This window comes from Lepidochelys kempii, chromosome 11, assembly GCF_965140285.1.
Source record: "Lepidochelys kempii isolate rLepKem1 chromosome 11, rLepKem1.hap1, whole genome shotgun sequence".
Classification (NCBI taxonomy): domain Eukaryota; kingdom Metazoa; phylum Chordata; order Testudines; family Cheloniidae; genus Lepidochelys; species Lepidochelys kempii.
Window position 1 is genome coordinate 43,401,112 of NC_136390.1, and position 22,424 is coordinate 43,423,535.

Sequence of the window (22,424 nt, forward strand, 5' to 3'; positions counted from 1 at the left end):
TGAAGCAAACATTTTGCTGCATGAATTTGCATAAATACACCAGTACCCCCCTAGTGTCAGCAAAGGCTGTGTGATTTGGTAATGTAGACTTACAGGCAACCTGATATTCGGAAACAGAATATATATATATATATATATATATATATATATATCAGGGGTAAAAATATACTCCCTGACCGGAGACAACATGAACATCTTTCCTCCGGACCAAAACTGGCTTGACTAAATTATATGTAGGAAAATCCTGTCACAGGGAAAGCCATTTTGAAAGGCCAGGAATGTCTGAACTAGCGTACCAATGACTACCGTCGTCTATAAACCCGAATCTTGCTTTTTAAAGTGGCTATTTATCCCACTGATATGTATCAATCTGGATGAAGACTTTTGTGGACAAATATTTGATTCTAAAATAAATCTATTTTTCAAAGCAGAGAGAATAAAATACAAATATCTATTAAAAATTGCTTGTTCGCATGTTTTTCTAGAGAGGTGTATAAACAGGTTACCAGCAAAGAAAAGGAACTAACGTCAACGCACTCTGTACAATGTATTTGCAGTGGGCTAGCAATATTACCCCAGAGTATATCCATCTCGTTCGTTCTTGGGGAAAGGGGCCCCCAAAAACACTTTTAATTTTGACTTTGTGAGTTTATAATGCTATTTCGTACCCTTGGCTCTCGGATATCAATGTGGAATTCCGCTAAATACATCGATGGCACAAAATGGCCCACAGTGTGACAACATACAGCCCCGTAAAATCCGGGTCCTGTGATTTACAGAGGGAGCGGCAACATTTGGAATGAAAAGTGTTTTCGATGTGCTAGTGGATGCAGCGCCAATTCAAACAAATCCCCCAGAGCAGTTTATGAAAATGGCACCTTTTATTTGTGCAATTTAATTTCAATTTTCAACATCTGTGCTTTACAAGAGTGAATTACAAAATATCACTGCTGTTGATACCTCTATGCATGGACGTTGTTGTGTGTATTGCACTTGTGTGACATTCATTTCGATGTCCCTTTGCTCACCTGTAATTCACTCATGTAGAATATTAAAGAAGGGGGTGTATATATTTCAGGATACTTTATTGTAAACTCTATTTTCCATTTGTTTGCACAATTATCTTGGATGCTGATAGGGGAGGATTCGTAGCAATGTCCTAATGTCAAAACGTGAAGAGGAAACACCCAGGAATGTCTGGCGGTTTTGCTCCGATCTGCATATGTAGGTCCAGGGACAATTTTTAAGAAATCAAAGTTTTTTCTGAGCGGCAAATGTCATACACGTGGCTGTTTTCTCCAGATACAAACGGGTTAATTAAACTCACGTAAAAATGGAAAAAACACACAACAGTTAAACAACGTGGAAGATTCCACCTTCGAATTAAAGAAGCCACTGAGCAACCTGTGTGCATTAAAAAATTGAGACTAGTTAGGAAGAAATTATTCCAGCTCAGTTTATTTGTAGGCTATCAGTGAGCTTCAGTTCAGTAGGGGCGCTAAAGCAGTTCTGTTTCTTTTTGTTTGGGGAAAATATAAATTACATAAATTAAAAAACGGATTAGGAATAAATTCCAACACTCCTGGTATATGAAAACCAAGAAATTTAGATAACAGGTAGGGAAGAGGATCTCCCCTTTGTATAGCGCTGGCACCAGAACTTCTGGGAGGACTCCAGAGACTTTAGGACGCAGGCTTGTGTTTTTGTGGAAATAAGCACGCTTCAAACAAACCCGGATTTCTTTTGCATTTTCTTCCATAACTTCTCTGCCTGGGAGTGCGACTCTTCAGCGGGGTTGATTACACGACCAAGTCAGATTGCACAGATGATCTGCCATGCCACGGAAAATAGGGGAAAGACAGGAAATAAAGCTAGAGAGAGAGAGAGAGAGAGAGAGAGAGAGGGAGAGAGCGAGAGAGCAGGCAAAAGAAACATGGCGCTGGTAAGCAGTATGTGCAAAATCCGCAAGGAATTGCAGTAAATTCCTTTTTGTTTGAAGAAAATTTACAACTTGGTAATAGACCTTTTTATGACCTATTTGGGCTCGTCATTGGCTGAGGCTGGTCATGTGCAGGCAGTGATGGCTTTCATGGCCTTTTTCCTGATTTCCCTGGCGAATTTCCCCCTGCATTCTGCCTTCTGAGAGCCTCAACCCCTCTTTTTCTAACCTTTGTCTCCGATGAGGTGTATTATAGTCGCTATGATGTTTGTGTACTGATCCATTTTAGATCAGGGCTCTTTAAAAAAAAACTCGCCCGATTCCTGCGGGCTGCTACCTTGTCAGCCTCCAGCTATTTTGAGGACTCATAAGCGAGCATCTCGCTGCCGAGCGGCAAGGTCCCAGTCTGCCAGGCTGGCTCCCGGAGCTCTCTCCCTGTACCTGTTAGCCCCATTGTCTTTTGCCTTTTTATTTTATGCGGCTCGGATTGCTACCAACCAGTCTAATGGATTACAGCGATCCTCCTCGGCTCCCCTGCCTTCTTCCAGTGCAGCAAGCGGGTAAGGAATTCATTCATTTCTGCCTTATTACAGGGCTCCCCAGAACCCAGACGCCACCAGATGACTTGAGAAGTCATAAAAGAAAGTGTTCGGGACAGTAATAGCCGTCGCATTCATTTAGGCACTCAGATATCTTCGAGTCTAGGTCACTAACTGCACTGAATGTGGCTGCTAACTGCCCCTGCCTGTTTTGTCACCTGTCTGAGAGGCATTTTCTGATCCTTTAAGCCACAAGCAAGCACCACTTTCAAAACTATTTTTATTGGGGTGTATTTGGTCTTGTTGAAGGGCTGTCTCGAAGAGCAAGCTCTAGGAAAATGTGGCGAAGGTGATCAAAATACTCTGCTGACTGCCGAAGCAGGAAGTTTAGTTGAAGCAGAGTGTACGCTACTCAAAGATAGAGAACAGACAATTTAATGTGTGTGATATTCTTTGCTTTGCTCCAATAAAGGGCTTTTTGACGCATTGCTTAGTCTAATGATTTTGTAGTGTGCTCCAGATTATAGAATTCATTTGCATAACTACAGATTAACAGGTGTTTTTCTGACCAGAATTTTGGTCATTAATAATTTGCAACGCTGAATGACACATGAAAGTTATCAGTGTTGAGCCTGGATGAATAATGCTATCAGTTCTCAGTTATTTTGGATTTATGCTGTTAGCAATTTACGAGTGACGTTGACACTGAATATAAATATTTTACAGCAACTCTTCTCTCTATGCTTTTAATTATATCAAACCATAAAGGATGTGTATGTGATCTGATTATTTCTTGCTGCTTAGCTTTATTCATCACAAGGCAGAATTTTATAATAATGAAAATATAAGACTCTGAAGTTAATGAATATTTCAGAATTTAAAGAAGCTTTGTAGTAACTGTCTACTGTGTGTTTAATTTTCCAGGGCTATCTAGGGCGATTTTTTTCCAGATCTATATTGTCTTGATTATATTTTATTAATATATTGCATACCACGTATTATACTGATACAAGGAATACACATAAACGTACTCACGTATACCATTTCTAGAGTTGTAAACATACAATACAATACAATGCAGTACAACAGTTCTAACCGTACGATTTGTAAATGGTAAAATTACATATATAAGTTAATTATACTTTTATAAACAGATTAATTTAAAAATATATAGATATTATACATAAATAATATATATTTTCTGTTATGCAAATATTTATAATCTACCTATTACAAACTATATTTTGAAATGTATATATAATAATTATGTAATTGTTTATCCTCAGTGATAGAAATGTTGTATTGCATCTAATGTTTACAATTCTGGGAAAAGGTCAAGACATATTATATAATATATACATAGAACATTTTACAACAGCATTATTTAGGTGACAAGCAATCATTTATGATGTCAAATATAAGCATTGTATATAATATTCAGAATTGATTATGAAAATAGAAAGGATTCTACTGGGTTCAGGACAGCTATTTTGAAGCCTTCAGAATTAAACAGTGTCAATCCCTCACTGTGTGTGCCTTCCAATAGGTCTACTATCCCATAAGCTTGCTATAAAGAGTAAAGTGAAGACTCTTAACTTTCTGGTGCTTTATATGTTTCCTTTCGCAACACCATAATTACGTTTGATTTAAAAGGACAGGTTGGGGAAATAACTTCTGACACAGCAACAATTTACAATATCAATTGGAAAAATATGCATTAGCTAATAATTTGTTTCTCAGAATGACTCCTCATGTGATATAGTTATTAGTATAGGTAATATTATGCAGTCGATTAGTAATAAAACTCTAAAATTTTGTAAAATTCACTCTCTTAAAAATGTTTTCAAATTATTAGCAGCTTCTGGGTGGGTGGGGAGAATACCCTATAACTTTGCAAGGGCGAATTTTAAAAATATGCTCATGTATATATTATATATACAGATAATGGGTTTGTATTTATATACACACCCTTTGAACAGTTTCTTTGGTACTTTGTGGCTTTTTTCCGAAAAGGGACGGCATTCAATTCTCTTTACCTCTCTCGATATATTTCTGTTCTTAAAATACACAAACACACACATGCTGCTAAGTTTGTGTGTGTGTGTGTGCTTCTAAATTGCAAACATTTTAAAGAAAGTATATGTGTTTATCTGTGTGTCTATTTATTTGGTTGCAAAGTGTTCATAATGTAACATGAAGCAGGTGTGAGAAGTACAATGTGAATATTGATTTCTATAATTAATTTAATCTTTGAAAGGAAATAGAGGATTCATTAAATAGACGTTAATGGCGTACACTCTGCAAAGAATAACCATAATCAAGGAAACTGCAACCAGGAACCAGTCGTGCTATCCAGACCTCATTAACACTCGTTTAATATTTAAAGATAAAGTTATAGCCCATGCTTCATTTTTGTAAGTAAATTCCCTCACTTTTTGTCTAGAAGAAAAACCTAGATGAATGAGCTGAGTGAGTGTCCGTAGATGCTTGGTGAATATCCTTGGGGGGCGGGGGGATGCGAACATAAAGCACCTAATAGGAAAAATTAATACAAGATTTTTTCCCTGAGCCTTAGAATCCAGCGATTTGTTTATTTTCCAATCATGTTTTCTCGAAGAAATATATTTCTCATGGACTGCTTTATGAGCTCTTGGGGCAGAAAAAATCAGAACAAAGACAGTATTTCACTCCTTGGCTGGCAGGCAGCTGTTAAAGGTATTTACTGCTCTACTGCAGTGCGGCAGTGAATGCTGCTGGCAGTGTTAGAGGAAAAAAACTGGAAGTTAAAGGAAAAGATGAAGCACAGTAAACATTTCAACCATTCAGCTCGGTACAGTTTGTACTAAGAATCACCAAAGTAGATACGATACAACAAAATATATATTTCATTGATGCACGTTGTCAATTTTGCTTGTTAAAGGGAGGAATCTCAAATCTCTAATTCTAAAAGGGGAAATAACAAAATAATAAAAGCGTTCTACATTCTCCAAGAAACATGTGATTTCCAGTGTCTGAACTTAGTTTGCCAATCAGAGGGAACCGGTGATTATATCAGCTCCCATGAAAAATGATTTCAAGTGCTTGCAAAGGTGAAGGTGGGAAGAAGAACAATTTATTTTGGCAGGCTTTAATGAAAAGGAAAACTGCCCAATGTTTCACATCTATGTATGCACTCTTACCTGTTTCATTATTAGGAAAGATGTTATTTTTCTCTAGTTCTCTCTCTCTCTCTCTGTTTGTGCATACATACGTGCATTCTGATAATGGGTGTTTATATTGTATGTGTAGAGATAGATAGACAGATAGATCCATCTACACTATAGGCAGGTATTGGCTAATAAATTTTTAAAAATTGAAAAATAAACCCAAGCAAGTTGGAAAAAAAATGGAAAAAAAGCCCAATGCGCTTTTGATTCTATATTTGCTAATGTTGGACATTCTTTCATTTTCGCTGTTTTCCAAAGGCTCCTATTATACCTGACGTTGGGCCAGAGAGTGTAATCACCTTTAAAGCAGCATCCCGCACTGCCTGCAATGGGGAGTTCTCCTTCAGAGTAGCTGGCAAAATGTGCCCCGGCGTTCACTCCTTTGTCAGGAAAGAGACAGGTTTACTTTAAACATCAGTTATTTGTTATTTTCAGTCCTATGCTTTTTTCTCCTCCTGGCATTTTATTAGGCCAGAAATCAATAGAACTACTCGAAGAGTAAGGTGCCACTCAAAGTGAATAAATTGGCAGAGTCTGCCCCTAAGTACAAGGAAGATTTTTTTTTTTTTTGCAGATGAACATATTCCTTCCAGATGTTTGATATCTTTTTGTCTTTCAAAGCTATACAATCATATTCTGCCTTTTGCATCGGCTTTCTCAGTTTTTGTGTCGAAAATAAGCTATAATTCCGATGAGTGTTGGCATGCATAAGCATTGGGACCCCAGAAAACAAGGGCAAGAACCCGCCCCTGCGGGTTATGTGATCCCTGGACTCTTGCTTATCACTTCGTTTGGATACAGCATATAGAAAAATCAAAGAGGAGGAGAGGTAGTATCCCTTGATTTATGTGGTAATGTTGTAAACCATTTGGAGAACTGATATTTTTATGTGTTTATCTGTGTAGTGCGAATTAACTCATCAGACTTTATCTAGGCTACGTCAAAAAGGCCAAGTTTTCAGAAAACATTTTCCCCACAGACCCTCTCCTTCTCCCTCGGTGTCCGCCGTCCGCCCCCGATCATTCAAAGCTGTCTCACTGGAGAACCTGTCCCTGAGAAACCAGGAGGCCTTTCTCCCTGGGTGCGTGTAACCACTTTGTTTTCCGGCCTCTCGTCCAGGAGAAGGCGCTGTAGGACAAGCCTCCGTTTTCTGTCTTTAAGAATTGCCCTTAGCTTAGCCAGAGAGTAAAACTACTGCTGTTTCGCAGTCACAGGGAGACCTCCTTCTACATGAGCTTCCACCGTGCCTGAGCCTCACAGGAGCATTGCCAAGTGCATATTACGCTCGCCCACGCTTTCATCTGGCAATCAGCAGAAACAGCCATCAAGATACAATTCCTGATGACTATTTACAGTCGGGAAAGACTCAGATGCGTTTTTCCCTTCCTTTGGCCCTCCCAGGGAATCGTCCAGTGTACGATGCAAACCTTTTGTAAATGGGGAAATCCGTTTCCTTTATCACATCCATTTTGTCCCCCTCAATCCGGTTCGACAGTGGGTTGGTAGGACCACTGTGATTAACGCTGAGATAGTCACTGATGTAATGAAGTTGCACTGATCATCATCAACTGAGTCATTAAACTCTTGATGCTGACCCTTCTTCAAGCTACACTCAGCCTCCCTTCCCACCCTCCAACATACACCTCAACAGGGGGCCCAATTCTCTGAGTCAAATCTACCTAAAGGATATGAGAAGAGCACTATACCTCCCCATACAAAGAGCTATTCACTGTCTTGCTAGCAGTGCCCAGTCTGCTGCAGGCCACTGACATTTAAAACACTACCAGCCTCCACTATCATCACGTGCAGTCCTCATTTATGAGGGTATATAGGCTGCCTTTTGTACTATGATTCACCAGTGCTCACGATTAGGGGCTCTCCAGTGTCATCAGCCAGGTCTTTGATGTTGTTCAGTCACCGTTTCCTTTGCTCTCCTTTTGATCTCGGCTACAGCACCCCCTACTGCATTTCTCCTTCAGTCTCACTTTGGGCTAGTACTCCCACTTATCTGTCTACTCTCCTCTCTCTGACAGTGGTGGTAAAAGCCCATTCACCCACAAATCGCCCTGTCTCCTTCTCTGGTGCATCCTTCAGGGTTCAACTTTCACAGTCATGCCACAAGTATTTGTACCAGCACGACCTTCCTGGTCACTTAGCTCCCTCCCTTCTTTCCTCAGTGCCCTTCAATGGTATAGACACAGTACATGGTGAGCCTGGTCTCCTACAGCAGCTCTCACACCCTGTGGACTCCATGTAGAGCTCCACCTCATCCTCACTCCTAACCCTTACACCGGTTCAGATGTTCAGCGAGAGTCAACGTGTTTGACCTTTTGATCTTCCTACTCAACCCACTTTCCCCGCTCACTGGCACTGTTCGCTTTACTTGTTTCCAAAGGCTTACTGCTGGGGATGAGGACCTCTACTTTCATAGGCATTCATTGAAAGCCCTCACATCTACTTTCAAGAGCAGTACACATTCCTATATCTGGATAAATGTTGATAAAATAATGTAACCTAGTTTATTGGCCATCATAAAGATCGCACAATAGGTTGAGCTGAAAGCTTTGACGCAGGTGATATAGTAACATCACAGCTCCTGGTCGCATTTAGATTGTAAATTCCTCGAGGTAGGATCCTTGTCTGTATGTCCACCAAGTACCATAAAAGCCAGTCGCACTCTATACAAATCATTACAGTAATCCCACTCCTTTATCGTTACTATTTCTAGTGTTTTATTGTCTCTGTTCCATTTTAAGATCAGCAACATCCGTATCTGAAAAGCAGGTACTATTCGGAATCCTCCAAAATCCATTTTCTCATTAGAACAACAAAATCTGCCTTCCGTATTCCCTGACCAGAGCTTTAAAGACACACCAGCATTTCATAATGAGTTCGGCAGGAAGAACTTCATATTTCCTTGTTTAAAATCTGTGGACTGGAGCTATTCAGCAGCATGCAAAGTATCTCCATACCCCAATTAGTAAGATTTATATTCCAATTTACTCTCTGTAGAACTTCTCTATGTACGCCACCTCACATCCCCAGTCTCTCCTAGCTCCCAATTTTTCTGGATCTTCTATGCGTCTTTCAGGATAGTTGAATCACTTGGTTGTATCCATGCCTAAAATTGTTGCCTCCATTCTGATTTCTTAACTGTTAAGGCTAAATAATGTATGTCTTCCAGCCTTTGCACGTGCATTCTGTCTGCTACACCTTTTTAGCTGCTTAATAGTGGTGTGTTGCTTTGAACGGCACAATTTTTCAATGTTCTAATATTTCACTGAGAACCGTCCAGTTGTGCCATGTTTTCTTCCTGATGATGTTCTTTGCCATCTTAGTGAACACACGCGTCCTGTCCCACAGCTTATTTGGTCTTTTTCCTCTCTTTATAGAGCCAAATTCCACTTTATACATTTCTCTTATATTGTCCGGGTTATTGCAAAAGTAGCTAAAGTGATTGTGCATGCCGATAGGGAAAATCTTACACTGTTGATTTATTACACTGTTAATAAATGAGCTGAGTTGACTCATGATCTTAACCTGCCAGATTTTTCAGTTCAATAATGTTTCCCCTCTTTTCTGTACCACAATGATCTCAGTGGATCTCTGGATCTGGCCAGCTCCAAACGCATTTTTCCCTGCTGTATTAAGAAAATATTTCCTCTACAACATGATTCTCAGACTCCATGAGTTGGTGCCTTCATTTTTTGACCTGCCTAGACAATGACGGTTTCCCATTAGATTCTGATCTACAATCACTTCCTCCGCCCTTGCAATGGAACTATTTGTGATTAGCTCACTTTTACCTTTAGGTATCACGTAATAATTACCTGTAGGACTTTCATGTAATTAGCTTTGGATGCTTCAGCTGGTCAGCACTTTTGACGCTTTAGCTGCTGTGCTTTAGTAGGAAGACTGAAATAAACTTGGTATTGATTGTATTCTTCTAAATCGTCTACACAAGGCTCATAATGCTATTTCAGAATGTGTATGCGTATATTCACTAGTACACTGATACATCTCATATAGGGTGTGTGTGATAGTCACTCACCATCAATTCATTACATTGCAGAAAGACCCATAATGTTACAGTGCCCAAGTTATAGTAAGACAAGAACCTGCCTGTACATATCTGAATATTTTGTAGAGATCTGCATTTGTTTTGCTCCCTACAGTTAGCTTTCTGCAATCCCATAGCTGGTTTGATTCTCCATTCCCCTCGCACCCACAAATCCACTTGCAGTCATTTGGTTTGTTAGGTAGACAGGCGATGTAGGTTCTGGCCTATTCTCAGCTAGAAGGACTTTCTCTAGGATTTTGTCCAATTCCATTCTATCGGTCTGTCATTCTCAAGGCTGTTGCTCACGGGGTACGATAGTGCCCAGATGAAGATCTGGAAGAAATAGCCCTTGAGGGATATATTTTCTATATGGTAAGCGAGGATTTAACCCTTCCTGTCCTCCTCATGTTAAAACGATGAACATAGCTAAAATCTCACAAACTGTACTGGCTAAGAATTTATTCGGAACTTCCATTGGTCCATAGCTTTCTTGGAGTAAGATAATATGGTAGTTCCTCTATAATTCGGCCTATCCTTGAAAGTGTGAATATAGCAAACCATCCAGAAGGCTCCTTTGGTCCAAACACAGATAGGATCTAGAAAAATATTATTTTTTGAATGCTTGCTTAGATTGCATTGGTTGATTGATAACGTTTCTTTTGACATTCATTTCTTAATTGCGTCATTAAATAGCTGAATGTAATACCAAAACTGTCACAGTTCTCTCAGGAATCAGAGGCAGTACAGAGCATAAAAAGAAACAAACTATTTCACAGAGTTGTCCTATTTATGAATACACGAAAACTTTATATTTGAATCCAAGTTTTTACCATGCAAAAGCAGAACAGCAGAGTGCAAAATAACCAGTTGTCAGAGAAAGGAAGCAAGAGAGGAACATTATTATAAATAAAAAAATCAGGACTCCTCATACTCTGTGCCTAGTGAAAGACAAATTGTTAAGCCATGCTTAGAAACATAGAGACTATTGAAGAAGATATTCTATGATTCTATGATTCTAAGATAAGATGTAAATATGCCTTTATTAGGCAGATTGCGGACTATGGCGCTAGGTTTTGCTTACAGACTATTGGGTTTCCTGACAATAACAAATACTTAATCATTCGTGCTAGACATTATTCTACCATCTTGAATCTATAGCTGAATAATTTTTGATAATATATGCGGCTGCGATGAGGTTCAGATACGCATATGCGTGATTCGGGGAGAGAAGAGCTCCCTGCTCCATTCAAACACTTTTACGTCAGTTGCCTGTTTCTTTTCAGACCTAGACTTTACTAAAGAAAAGGCTCCAAGCCTCTGCCACGAATCAGCAAACCTCTCCATTTCACCAACGCTGCTGTACTTACTACCTGACGTTCTAATCTGAAAAGGACGCGGTAATATATTATGAATTGGTGCCCAGCTTCCCTTATGCAAAGGGAGGCTGGGGGACTGCTAGTGACATTTGACTTCCTGTGCTTAGAAATCCTCATTTGCTCACTCACACCCTGCTCCCTTCACACCAGAGCTGTTTTATTGTTTTATAGCCCTCCTTACAGCTTCAGTTATCAAAGATTTCATTGTGGCAGGCTTCGCGATTTCTCACTTGAGAAAGCCCCAGCCCCTTGCTGTTTTAAGCAGTTTGGTCACTTGCGAAAGCCTTTCAGACAAACATTTCTTAGAAGCTTCATACATGTGTTGGGAGACTTCAGCTTTCTGGCACCAATCCACAGAGAAACAGTTTAGCAGATTAATCAGTCAAAACCATTTTCCATGGGCGCTTGACCAAAATGCCATAAACTTCCGGTTAAAGAGGGTGGGGGAAAATCCCCTAAATGAACTACGTCTCTTTTCTCCTTACGATTTGCTTCCCAGTCCCTAAGCGCTACATACATATTCAAATAAAGGTTTGAATTGATACTCACAGAGAAATGCTCCTTCTCCCAATAGCTATTTTGGAGAGCTAACTCCACTTTTAAGTCGTATTCCTTGCAACATACTATTTTAAAGGCCGTCATATTGATACAGCTATGACCTTCCGTGCAGCCTTGATATTTTGAACTATTTACATTTTATAGAACAGTTTCAGCGAACCTTTATTTAGTGAATAAAAGTTTAAAGCTGAAGGTTATTTATGGTTCCATAGAGATAGGCCCTGAGTGGCTATTTAGAGGCACGTGATTCCAATAAACTTTGTTTTATGGCTTGAGAGTTGACAAGCCAAAATATAATTCCCACCATAAATTAGTTTAAGAGCATACAAGTGCAGATGCTTCGGTTCCTGGAAGCAGTAATAGGGAAAGTGTTAGCAGGGAACATTCAGCTTGAATCCGAACATCGAGACATTTCTTCTTTCAGGTCCCCCACTTCCACTGGAAAAGCACACAGTAAGTCCGTTATTACTCTTCATACGACCAAAAACGTGATCGAGAGGCTCCGCTGTTTTTATGCTTCCTGAAACTAGCCCTGGTATTATAAGGATTGAATCAGATTTACTGTAAACATGGACGGGTACAGTTCCAGTAGCTAGGACTAGGCAGAGAATGGAATTAGGTTGCTTTTCCATGTTTGAGATTTCTGATTATAATGTAGTATCTCATTCTGAAACTAACCCTGTTCTACCCCGGGAAGGTGTTTTTTTAGTGTTTAGCTGCCGAGATTCCACTCTTATTGCAAGTTCTAGCTGTTATGCTTGAGGAAAACCGAGTAGTGCAGCAAAAAAAAAAAAAAAAAAAAGGCGGGGGTGGGGGCGCTTGGAAAGCTATATATAGTGAACTATTATTACCAAGTTAATTGCTTTGTATATTAATAGAACACTTCTCCAAGATGGGGTAGCAATGCAATGGATGATGCAAAATAGTTGTTAAAAATAAAACCAGACCGACATTTTCTCCTTAAGCATATATGTTTTAATGAGCATCAGTCTGAATGCACGTAAATTTTGGTTTAAATTACTGTTTAACTCTATTTAATTAAAAAAGAAAAGAAAAGTGAAGGTGAATTCTACTAAAATATACCCTCTGGTAATGCAGATGAAGACACCTTGGTTAATGTTTGGATAATTACTGGCGGCCTTAAAGGGTATGGATATTGGAGTAACTCCTGTCATATTGAAATAGAATTATAGTTCCTTCTAGACTCAGAATGGATATGATGTTTTCGTGACGTGTTGCCACACGTTATAGTTTGAGTTATCAAAGGTGGACCTGAATACCTCATTTGAATGTGAGTGAATTACAAAAGAAAAAAAGGCCTTTGTTATTCTTTTTCCAATGGTGAAAGTAGAGGGTTTTCCTCCCCTTTCCCTCTTATCTGAAATAAAAAGGATACAATATGAACAGTAAATGAACAGTGAAAGTAAAACCAGCACACTTCAGCCATTGGAGAATATTATTCTTATTTCTACTAGCCTGTTCTCAGAATTTGCCATCACCTTTTCTGCCTATTGACAAGCCTATTTACAAGTATACAAGTCATATGTTTCCATAAATGTTGTAAAGAAATATTAATCTATTAAATATAACAAAACCAAACCTTTTTATTGCAACAGGTTCGACACAATGGAAAGACGTCAACAGTAAGTAACTCCTAATTTCTTACAAAATTAGCATTGCGTGAAAACACTGATTCTTTTCCTTAGACTGGGAAAATCAGAGAAGAGATGCCATTTTTACGTGACTACACAGTTGTTTTATTTGTATACAAAGACTCTTGGGCTTCAATTTATTTAAGCCTGTCCTCGTGCATGTTATAATCACATACAATATTAAAAGTTGATGGGCAGTTTCTTTATAGATAATTACAGTGCAGTCCAGGTGCTAGGTGTCATATTATGCTGCTCTTAAGTAGCATAAACTAATTAGCAGTCATACCATTTTAACGTGCTCGAGCTATACAGCGCCTCCCTGTGCAAATACTGAATGTATCATGTTATACCACAGTTGCTCATAAGCTTGGCTACTCCTCTTTTTCCGGAAAGGATTCAAAATACAATTGCGTTTGTTATCTAATTTTAAACTCGTTTGGAATGGCATAATGAATGAATGGCATAATGGCATTTGTATGTTGTTAGCATTAGTGAGCTGAGTTGTTTGCCTAGTGATGTAATTATATTATTCTAAGTAGTATCACTGATCCTTTGATTCAATTAAGTCTTTTTGAGCCAGTGAAAATATGACATTTATTTAAATGACACCAGGAAGTGGAATAGAGCTAATATTTGAGTTCAGTGGAGGAACATCAAACGTTACTGATTTTCCAATCTTTGATCATTCAAAATGAAATGAAACACAAGGGAATATTAGGGGGGAAAATCTGTGACGAAGACAACAACTAAATCTAAAGTAGAAAACGCTTGTTTTTGACGCTTTATGACTGAAATAATGGCAAAGGTCTTAGTTAAATGCATTTTAACTTCATGCTTCAGTAGAAGATTGACTTGTTTTTTCTAAGAGAAAAATAAAGTCTAAGATTGCTAAGGATTCATTAAACTTAAATTTCCTACCATTTCTGCAAAGCGTGAACGGAATGGGGTAATGTGCAGGAGTGGAACTGTGCTTATTTATATTTTTCTCTGCTTCCTTTCCATGCAATCTGACCAACGACCTCTTTTACTTCTTAATACCAGGCTGATCGTTCTGACGTTGATTTTTCATGGCAATATTATTTTTCGAATTCTCTCTGACTGAACTACGCAATTGCCTCTGCTGTAGGGTTTTTAATTCCCTTCCATAGGTAATTTCTCTTACACAGCTCAGCCCTGGGTTGCATGAATGCTCTTGCCATATAATTCTGTGGCCGACCCTAAATCTATGGATTACTTTCTTTTTACAAACCTACATTTAGCATACTGATTATGAACCAGAATACAAAAAGGCTGATAGATCAAAAGCATTTGTATGGGCAGTTGAACAGGAGGTGAATATTTAACGCTTTTGTTCATCAATAACTCTTTGGCTTTGACCTGTCTGAGCAAGTCGTGCAATAAGGTGAAACGCAGGTCACAGCGTCTAACAAATATGAAAATGGGCACTATTTAACAGAATATGGAGGTGATTCTTCCAACGCTATCGATCCTTTCTGTTCAACACTATACACGATTTTTGAAAACCAAAACTTTCTGCTGAGCTCTGAACCAGATTCTGGAGCGTTGGCTTGTTGAGCATATTGAACTGTTAAGCGTTTTATAGTTAAGCACTATTAATAAAAAGAGCAAGCAAAGAAGCTATATTAAAATATTTAGATGCAAATATCAGCAATCCGGAACAGTTGATTTTGCTCAGAAAATCGTTTGGAGTTGCACTTGCTGTTGAGTGCTTAGCACCGCCATAATTAGAAAGCAGATGTTTAAAAATATCTTCCCCAAACACATCAAAAGTAGACGTTAAATGTAGTGCATCCGATGAAGTGAGCTGTAGCTCACCAAAGCTTATGCTCAAATAAATTGGTTAGTCTCTAAGGTGCCACAAGTACTCCTTTTCTTTTTGACGTTAAATGTGTCATCGAAGCAAACCTTACTTTGATAAACGCAATACCCCCGAAATATGCACGCACACTCTTGTTTGTCCTGATGTTCCTTGTACTAAATAGCTGAAGGAGAAGAGGTTGACCACAGGACAGCACTGAGGAGCTGGGTCAGACACAATTCATGAACTTTTGTACTCCTGTGTGCTGCTGTCCACAAAGTAAAAATAATGAAACTTTGTGATATGTTTGTAAATGATTTAGAATGACCTCTCGCCCTGTCCTTCACCATAAACGCTACCGCACGGGAAACCTGAAGAGAGTGTCTAAGCTGAGAATTTTGACGATAGGTTCACATTTCGCTAACAGGAATAATAGAGACAGCATAATGTGATGGAGATAAATTTGGAAACTATTTTAATAAAGCAAAAAAGTTATCATTTAAATTTCTTTTCACCCATTTCTCTCTCTCTCTCTCTCTCTCTCTGTTGCTTCCTTTTTTATTCCTGTTTCGATTAAAAGAAATCCTTTGGGGGGGAAAAGTGATCAAATTAGGTAAAATTTCTTCAGATCCATAGCCTAAATGTATAATTCCTCTTTATTTTTCATTTTAATTTTTTAAAATAGCTTAATTTGATTAGTAACATCCATTGGCTTTAGTGGAAATTTAAATGACAGAGCATCCGATGCAGTGGGCTGTAGCTCAGGAAAGCTTATGCTCAAATAAATTTGTTAGTTTCTAAGGTGCCACAAGTCCTCCTTTTTCTTTTTTAGAGCATCTAAAGTCATAACCAGATCTCACTGATCATTTGTAATAATGTTAGTAGAAATTTGTGGCTACAAATTCTTACAAAGTTATAAAGATCCATTTCATCAATAATAATATACCTGACTCTTTTCTGAAATCACATCCTTCATGAAATCCATATTTCAGAACTTTATCACAACAAAATAGTTTGCATTCCTCAGAAGACAGTAAGGAATAAAGAAATTGCAATGATCCTGGCTATTATATTGTAGATGAAAACAGAATGTTATTACGTTGTCTATATATACCCTGTAGAACCGAATTTGTGTGGTATTCACATAGTCACAGATTCGATTCTAGGGGAATATATGGTCGATGCAAAAACTTCACCTTTCTGCAAATGGTTAGAAGTTTAAATATTGAAGGTATCAAAAGACGTGCGTGCTGAATACTGGGAACTCTAAAAGTTTTGCTGCCTCTATCATATTTAACTACTCAGTAGAACAATGCTTAATATCTATTTGTTGTCCAGTAGTAACTATTACTAATAGTCTGTTACTTTAATAAGTTAATCACATGATCAGTACAAATTTTCTGGAAAATACCAATTAACTAATTAATCATTTAAAAGACACTTAAAAAGTTAGTTTGATATGCCAGATGTTAGCAAAATTTTCATATCAAGTATACAGATTTCATCCAAATATTTATGACAATAGCATCGGAAGGATTCGAAACACTGAAAGGTATTTACTTGTATCCCAAGAACGCTATTGACGAATGAAGACTGCATTTATCTAATTACGTCTGTGAATTTTGTATATAAAGTTAAATGCCATCTCGAGTTCAATTGATTGGACTTTAGTGATTAAAAATGAATGTTTCCTTGTTATCTGCGTGATTTTTTTTAAAATATTGAGACTTGCAAAGTGAAGTAGAAGTTACTGATTGCCTAATTTTATTCAACAGAACTAGATTCTGGTAACTTTTGGATGACCTCTGCAAGACAAAGACAGGACAAGTCTATTGTACATCATATTACCCTCTTCTTTGATGTCTTTTCTTTTTCTTGTTTCCTTATCAATTTCCTTCCCCTTAATGCTATTTTAGCTTCTCGGTCTTTATTTATTTCGATATTTTGTTTGACAAATGTAACAAACCATGTTTGAAATTATTGCTGGTGAATTAGACTAAAGGGCATCAAAGGTTAGAAAAGTCAATTCAGACAAAAAGCTTGATTTACCTGAGGGTCAATGAAGCGGTCATCGCTTGATGAATATTCTTAACATATTAATATCTGCTTTTGAAAATAAACTATATTGAATTTTGGTCACTTGATTACACGTATATTTAGTTAAATTGGTGGAAATTATGAGATGCACACAAATCCGGTGATAAACTCCCTGCCTCCCTATTGGCTGAGCCAGTCACATGGATACCTAACTTTATTCAGTTGACAGCAAGTAGGAGGGCTCTATGGAAGGAGAAAAAAAGACAACACGAGAAAAATTAGTATTTTCTACCTTCAGAAATTAATGGCCATGAGTTCGTATATGGTGAACTCTAAGTATGTGGATCCTAAATTTCCTCCTTGCGAGGAATATTTACAGAATAACTACTTAGCTGAGCAGGGCTCCGACTATTACAGTGCATCGCAGGGCGCTGATTTTCAGCATCAGGGAATCTATCCACGGTCAAACTACAGCGAGCAGCCCTTTAGCTGTACCAATGCCCAAGACTCTGCAGTGCAGCCGCGGGGTCATGGACAGGAGCAATCCGGCCCACCGAGCCACTTCCCCGGTCAAGCAGAGCATTGTCTGCCGCCTCCAATATCCAACTCGCGAGCCTGCAGCCAGCAGCAAAACCTCAAAACCCCAAACGGGTCAGCAATTAAACAGCCAGCAGTAGTTTATCCCTGGATGAAGAAAGTCCATGTTAACTCGGGTAAGGATTATTTTCCTACTTTGCTCTTCTACCCCGATTAAGCTAATCCGGTTAGATGTTTACTAAAGTCCTTCCAAGACTAGTACGAGATGAGGTTTTTAAACTGAGGTAGCCAATTATACTCGTCATAAATTTTTATTGCAGAGGAAGCAGGCCGTTGGCCATGTGGCTCTTTTCTGTGCAGGAGAAAACTCCATTTTAGGAGCATGGAAGAAATTTCCAGAGTATCTATCTATATAAAGACTGAGGAAACATGCACGCCTGTTGTAGGGAAATGTGATCAGACATAGCAGCCACTTGGTAGCCTGGGAGGTTTGTTTTATGAAGTGTAACTAGAAAGCCAAGATTAGATTGTTTAAAGTTATACGTATTTTTTCCTCAGTGAATCCCAATTCCACCGGAGGGGAACCTAAACGCTCCAGAACAGCCTACACAAGGCAGCAAGTCCTAGAACTGGAAAAAGAATTTCATTTTAACAGGTATCTGACTAGGCGTCGTCGTATTGAAATAGCCCACACTTTGTGTCTCTCTGAACGCCAGATCAAGATCTGGTTTCAGAACAGAAGAATGAAGTGGAAAAAAGACCACAAACTGCCTAACACTAAGGGCAGGTCTTCCTCATCTGGTTCAAACCAACATTTACAGACTGTTTCCAAGGACCATCAGACGGACTTGACAACTTTATAGAAGAGGTGAAATTTTCCATTTCATCCTTTGATTCGGAACTGTACTGTACATAACTGCCATTATCCAAGCAGAACCTGCATGTAGCAGCTAAAGACTCAAGAGGGTCATCTTGCTTTAAGGTACTGTTGTACAAAGGAGACAAAATGACAATACTTCGGACTTTATTTGAATTACCTACGTTAGCACAGCCTAAAAACTCTTCTTACAGGTAGTGGGAAGTGGAAAAATATTAAGTGAGATCTTCGGTCCATAAAAAAGTACTAAATCATTGAAAATGAAACTGTGTTCAGCTTTGAATTTTAAAGTTGAGATTTAATGCTTTATTCCGGTATTTTGCTTTTGTTGCCTTTTCTGCCCCATACAATTTTGGGATTATGCGTTTGGGCAAATTCAAGACAGAAATCTATGGCTTAGTCTTTTTATTTAAACTAAGGAGACTAGTATTTGTGAACTTTTTGTGCTGCTTTACATTTCATGGTGTGATGAAAACACTTGCTCATTTCCATAACACCTCAGAACAAATGCATAGACATGAAGTGAAAACGGGTTATTTTTTTCTGCTTATGTTAGCGTATTTATTTATTGTTAATTAGAAAGAGGAAGAAGAAAGAAAGAAAAGAAAAACAGTCAAACCAAAAATACTCAAGAGGAGAGGTGAAATCCAGTATTCCTTCTTTTCTGTATCCATATGCATCATGATCAGTTAACCTGAACATACAGAACTTTTCTGTCTCTTTTACTGATTTCCTTTTCTGTAAATAGGAAAGCGTTCCTAAATCTTAAAAATGTATCATCAAGAAGTTACATTCTTTATATTGTATTTTAAATGCCTGCTTTATTCGGCGCTATACTTTAAAGCAGCGTTTCCTAATTTAAGAAAAAAACAAACAGAAAGCTGTAAAATAGATAAATAAACATCCAGAGTGAAAACCAAAGCGATTTCTGGCATTATTTAAGCCATTCTATCTTCATAATAGATGACATACTCTTTGCTTCATGTCCTATTTTTAATTAAAGTATTGTTTTTAGGAGAGATGGGAAATATGATTTGGGGAGGGGTGTTCGTTTTTAAGAAGAAAAATGAGCTTGGATTGAACGTTTAGAAATGAAATAAAGTTATTTTCAGGGGGAAATGTAACGTTTTTATAATAACTGAACAAATCTAATGTACTTTGATTTGTTCGGGGTTGTCTTTTGCACCACTGAAAAGTTTTTATCAATGAGCCTTTCTTATTTCTTTTCTAAAATGCTAATAAACTGAGCAAAATCAACTTGCCCTCTTAACTTACACCTTAATATAGACGGATTTAAAGATCAGTCCATTACTCTTGCACTCTGAAAACAGTCAAGAGGTTATACCAGTGCACCAGCTATTTTAACTGGACATTGCTTCTATTTTTAACCTAACCTTCTTATTTCTATACAAAGATATAAAAGAGAGCCATTTCTGAGTTATTTCGAAAGTTCAAAAGTGTATTCTAGTTGGACTATGTTGACAATAAACTACTATCTGGACATTTTACTTGAGAAAACAGTAGGGAAAATGATTTAATATAGGTTAGAAATTAAAAAGGCAAGAGCTTCAAAAATAATTTAGTTGGCAAAATTAACTGTGGTCAGGGATTAATTTCTGCCCTTTGCTCATCCCTAGAATTCAGTAAAGTATCTTACGAGCCTTGGTCTTTTGTATTAGAGCCTGGAGACAATTCTTTGTTCTTCCTTAGGGTTAGCCTAGTTCTCAGACTTGCACATGGCCATACTTGAATCTCCACGTCGTGATATTAAAGATGGATATTCCTGCATTATTCGCATCATTGTTTCTAATACAAAAAGCACAGAGTTCATACATAGTAAAGACGTCTTTTTTCTGAAGCTTTCACGTTGAGAAGCTGAAAAGGTATTTTACTGAAGTTCGGCTAAATTGCAGAAACAGGTTCATCCAGAGGACAAATTTTCTATTCGATTAGCTGTATTTCAGCCGGGAAGAGTGACCTCTAAACCCTTAACCTTTTGGACCCTAACTACTCTTCCTTTTTTCTAACATGGAGAGCAGTTAGATGCAGCCTTTGGGAAGGGCTTTCCTCAGACAAGTTTCGAAGTTGCTGAAAGCAATTCTTTTTAAAATCAAGGTTAACTCTACACAGTTGTCACAAATCATGTATTTTCTGTCAAAATTAATCTGAAAAAGAAGCCCCGGTTAGTCTGATTTAAGATAAATCCTGCTATTGTTTACCTAATGTCTGTGCTGAGCACATTGTGAACCATGCAGACGTTATTTTGCGGGGGAAGTCCACAACTTTGGCTTCCTTTGTGTAATATTCTTTAAAGTAACTTGCTCAGAGAAACAAATTCTTGTTTTGTATGTTTTAGGTTGAGATGAATACCTAAAGTGAAAGGGTCAAATTCTGCTCTCAGGTGCAGCCTCTCCCCGCTCCCCCTTTGAAATCTACTGAAGTAAAACAAGGATATATCTGAGAGCAGAAGTTGACCCATTGTCTTTTGAAATGTTAATATCTTCTGGACGAATGTTTGGTTCAGACACAGCTCTTAAAATCCTATGTGCCAGTCCAGTTTGAGCAGGAATTTAAGTTTACTTGGTTACAATCACATTAGTAAACTCTGAAAATACTTGAATTGAGGCACCAGTGTACCAAAATATGTTAGTTATATTTCTGCCAGTGTTCTGAAGGTTCAGGAATGTAAATTTCTGTGTACCGATGACTACAAACACTAATTTGCTGTTATCCCCGTTTTACTCCATAGAAAAGACAGAAGTGTTTTTAACTCTCCGGAGAGGTTACGTTATATAGCTTAAGAAGTAAAGACGTTTCTTTTTGCTTATCACGGATACTATGTTGTGTAACCTTTTGTTATAAGAATGCATTGTCCAACAATACTATGATATCTGTCAGCGTGTGGATCTTTTTATGGACTTTATCAATGTTTTGCTGCCATTGATTAAAGTATTATTTATACTAACTGTCTCCTGTAGTTTTGATGTAAGTCCTCCATATATATATTTGAAATAATAAAAGGTGTAGAGAAACACATTCTGTTTTGTACCTTGGCCAAATAGTCCTTATCATATGGATCTCCATTCTGTAATCATACAGGCCCTCCCCTGCATAATATAGTAAAAACATGGAAGCTTATCTATAATCCCGAAGTAATATATCCAACTGTCCCTTTGAACAGTTTTTCTAATGACATTGACTAGAATGGTGTGACTTTGGGACAAACTAAAGTTTGTATTTACATTCAGGCCGCAGTGAAAGTGCCCATCATCCATTTGTTAATGTTTTACATTTAACAAGCCACTCTTAAGTGACACACGGATGCATGCACGCTTGGTAAGTATTAAGAAACCACACCTGAAGTTACCTCGAACCCTACACAAGTGGCGTGTACTTTAGGTGGGTGATGACATAAATTAATTTTAAATTAAAAATCGGAGTGAAAGGGGATAGGTTTTTTTAAAATTAGAAGTAGGCTTAATTATTTCTGCTGATCTCAATAAGACACAAATAAAAGCCAAATATAGAGTGTTGAACTTTCCTATAAACCTGTAGCAGACTCCTCCTTTCTTTTTGATATAAGCACCTCAAACAACAACGACAACAATTTCTTACTACAAGAGGTCGATTGCACTATTTTTAGCACAGATATATGTCACATATGACTTATCTTTTCTTGAAGAGTGGCCAAGGCATGAGTCCAAAAATAGATTATCCTTCTTGGAATGTGAAATGAACATCATGCAATAAATAAGGCTTGTGCCCTGAACACAATGGAATGCAGGGGGAGAAGATATGCGTGCACGTGTATTTTTAAGTACCCA

The 22,424-nt window shown here is 38.0% G+C and overlaps 2 protein-coding genes across 7 annotated transcripts in view; both read left to right on the forward strand.

Moving 5' to 3' along the window:
• The first annotated feature begins 2,434 nt into the window (after positions 1–2,434).
• Positions 2,435–22,424, forward strand: part of HOXD3 (homeobox D3) — a 42,325-nt gene continuing 22,335 nt past the window's right edge. For 3 of the 5 annotated variants that reach the window (XR_012154302.2, XR_012154301.2, XM_073305938.2), the window contains exons 1-2: positions 2,443–2,499; positions 13,295–13,321. The gene's annotated coding sequence lies outside the window, so the exon portion shown is untranslated. Of the gene's footprint in view, positions 2,500–12,075; positions 12,132–13,294; positions 13,322–22,424 lie in introns of those variants that run through there. The other 2 variants (XM_073305939.2, XM_073305941.2) reach the window with 2 other exon arrangements.
• Positions 2,440–21,514, forward strand: HOXD4 (homeobox D4). 2 transcript variants are annotated; one of them, XM_073305949.2, is made up of 4 exons: positions 2,440–2,499; positions 13,295–13,321; positions 16,925–17,899; positions 18,282–21,514. In XM_073305949.2, the coding sequence occupies exons 3-4, from the start codon at positions 17,491–17,493 to the stop codon at positions 18,584–18,586; spliced, it is 714 nt and encodes a 237-aa protein (XP_073162050.1). In that variant the 5' UTR covers positions 2,440–2,499; positions 13,295–13,321; positions 16,925–17,490; the 3' UTR covers positions 18,587–21,514. The 2 variants fall into 2 exon arrangements, with proteins under 2 accessions (XP_073162050.1, XP_073162049.1); XM_073305948.2 differs by lacking the exon at positions 2,440–2,499 and adding an exon at positions 12,084–12,131.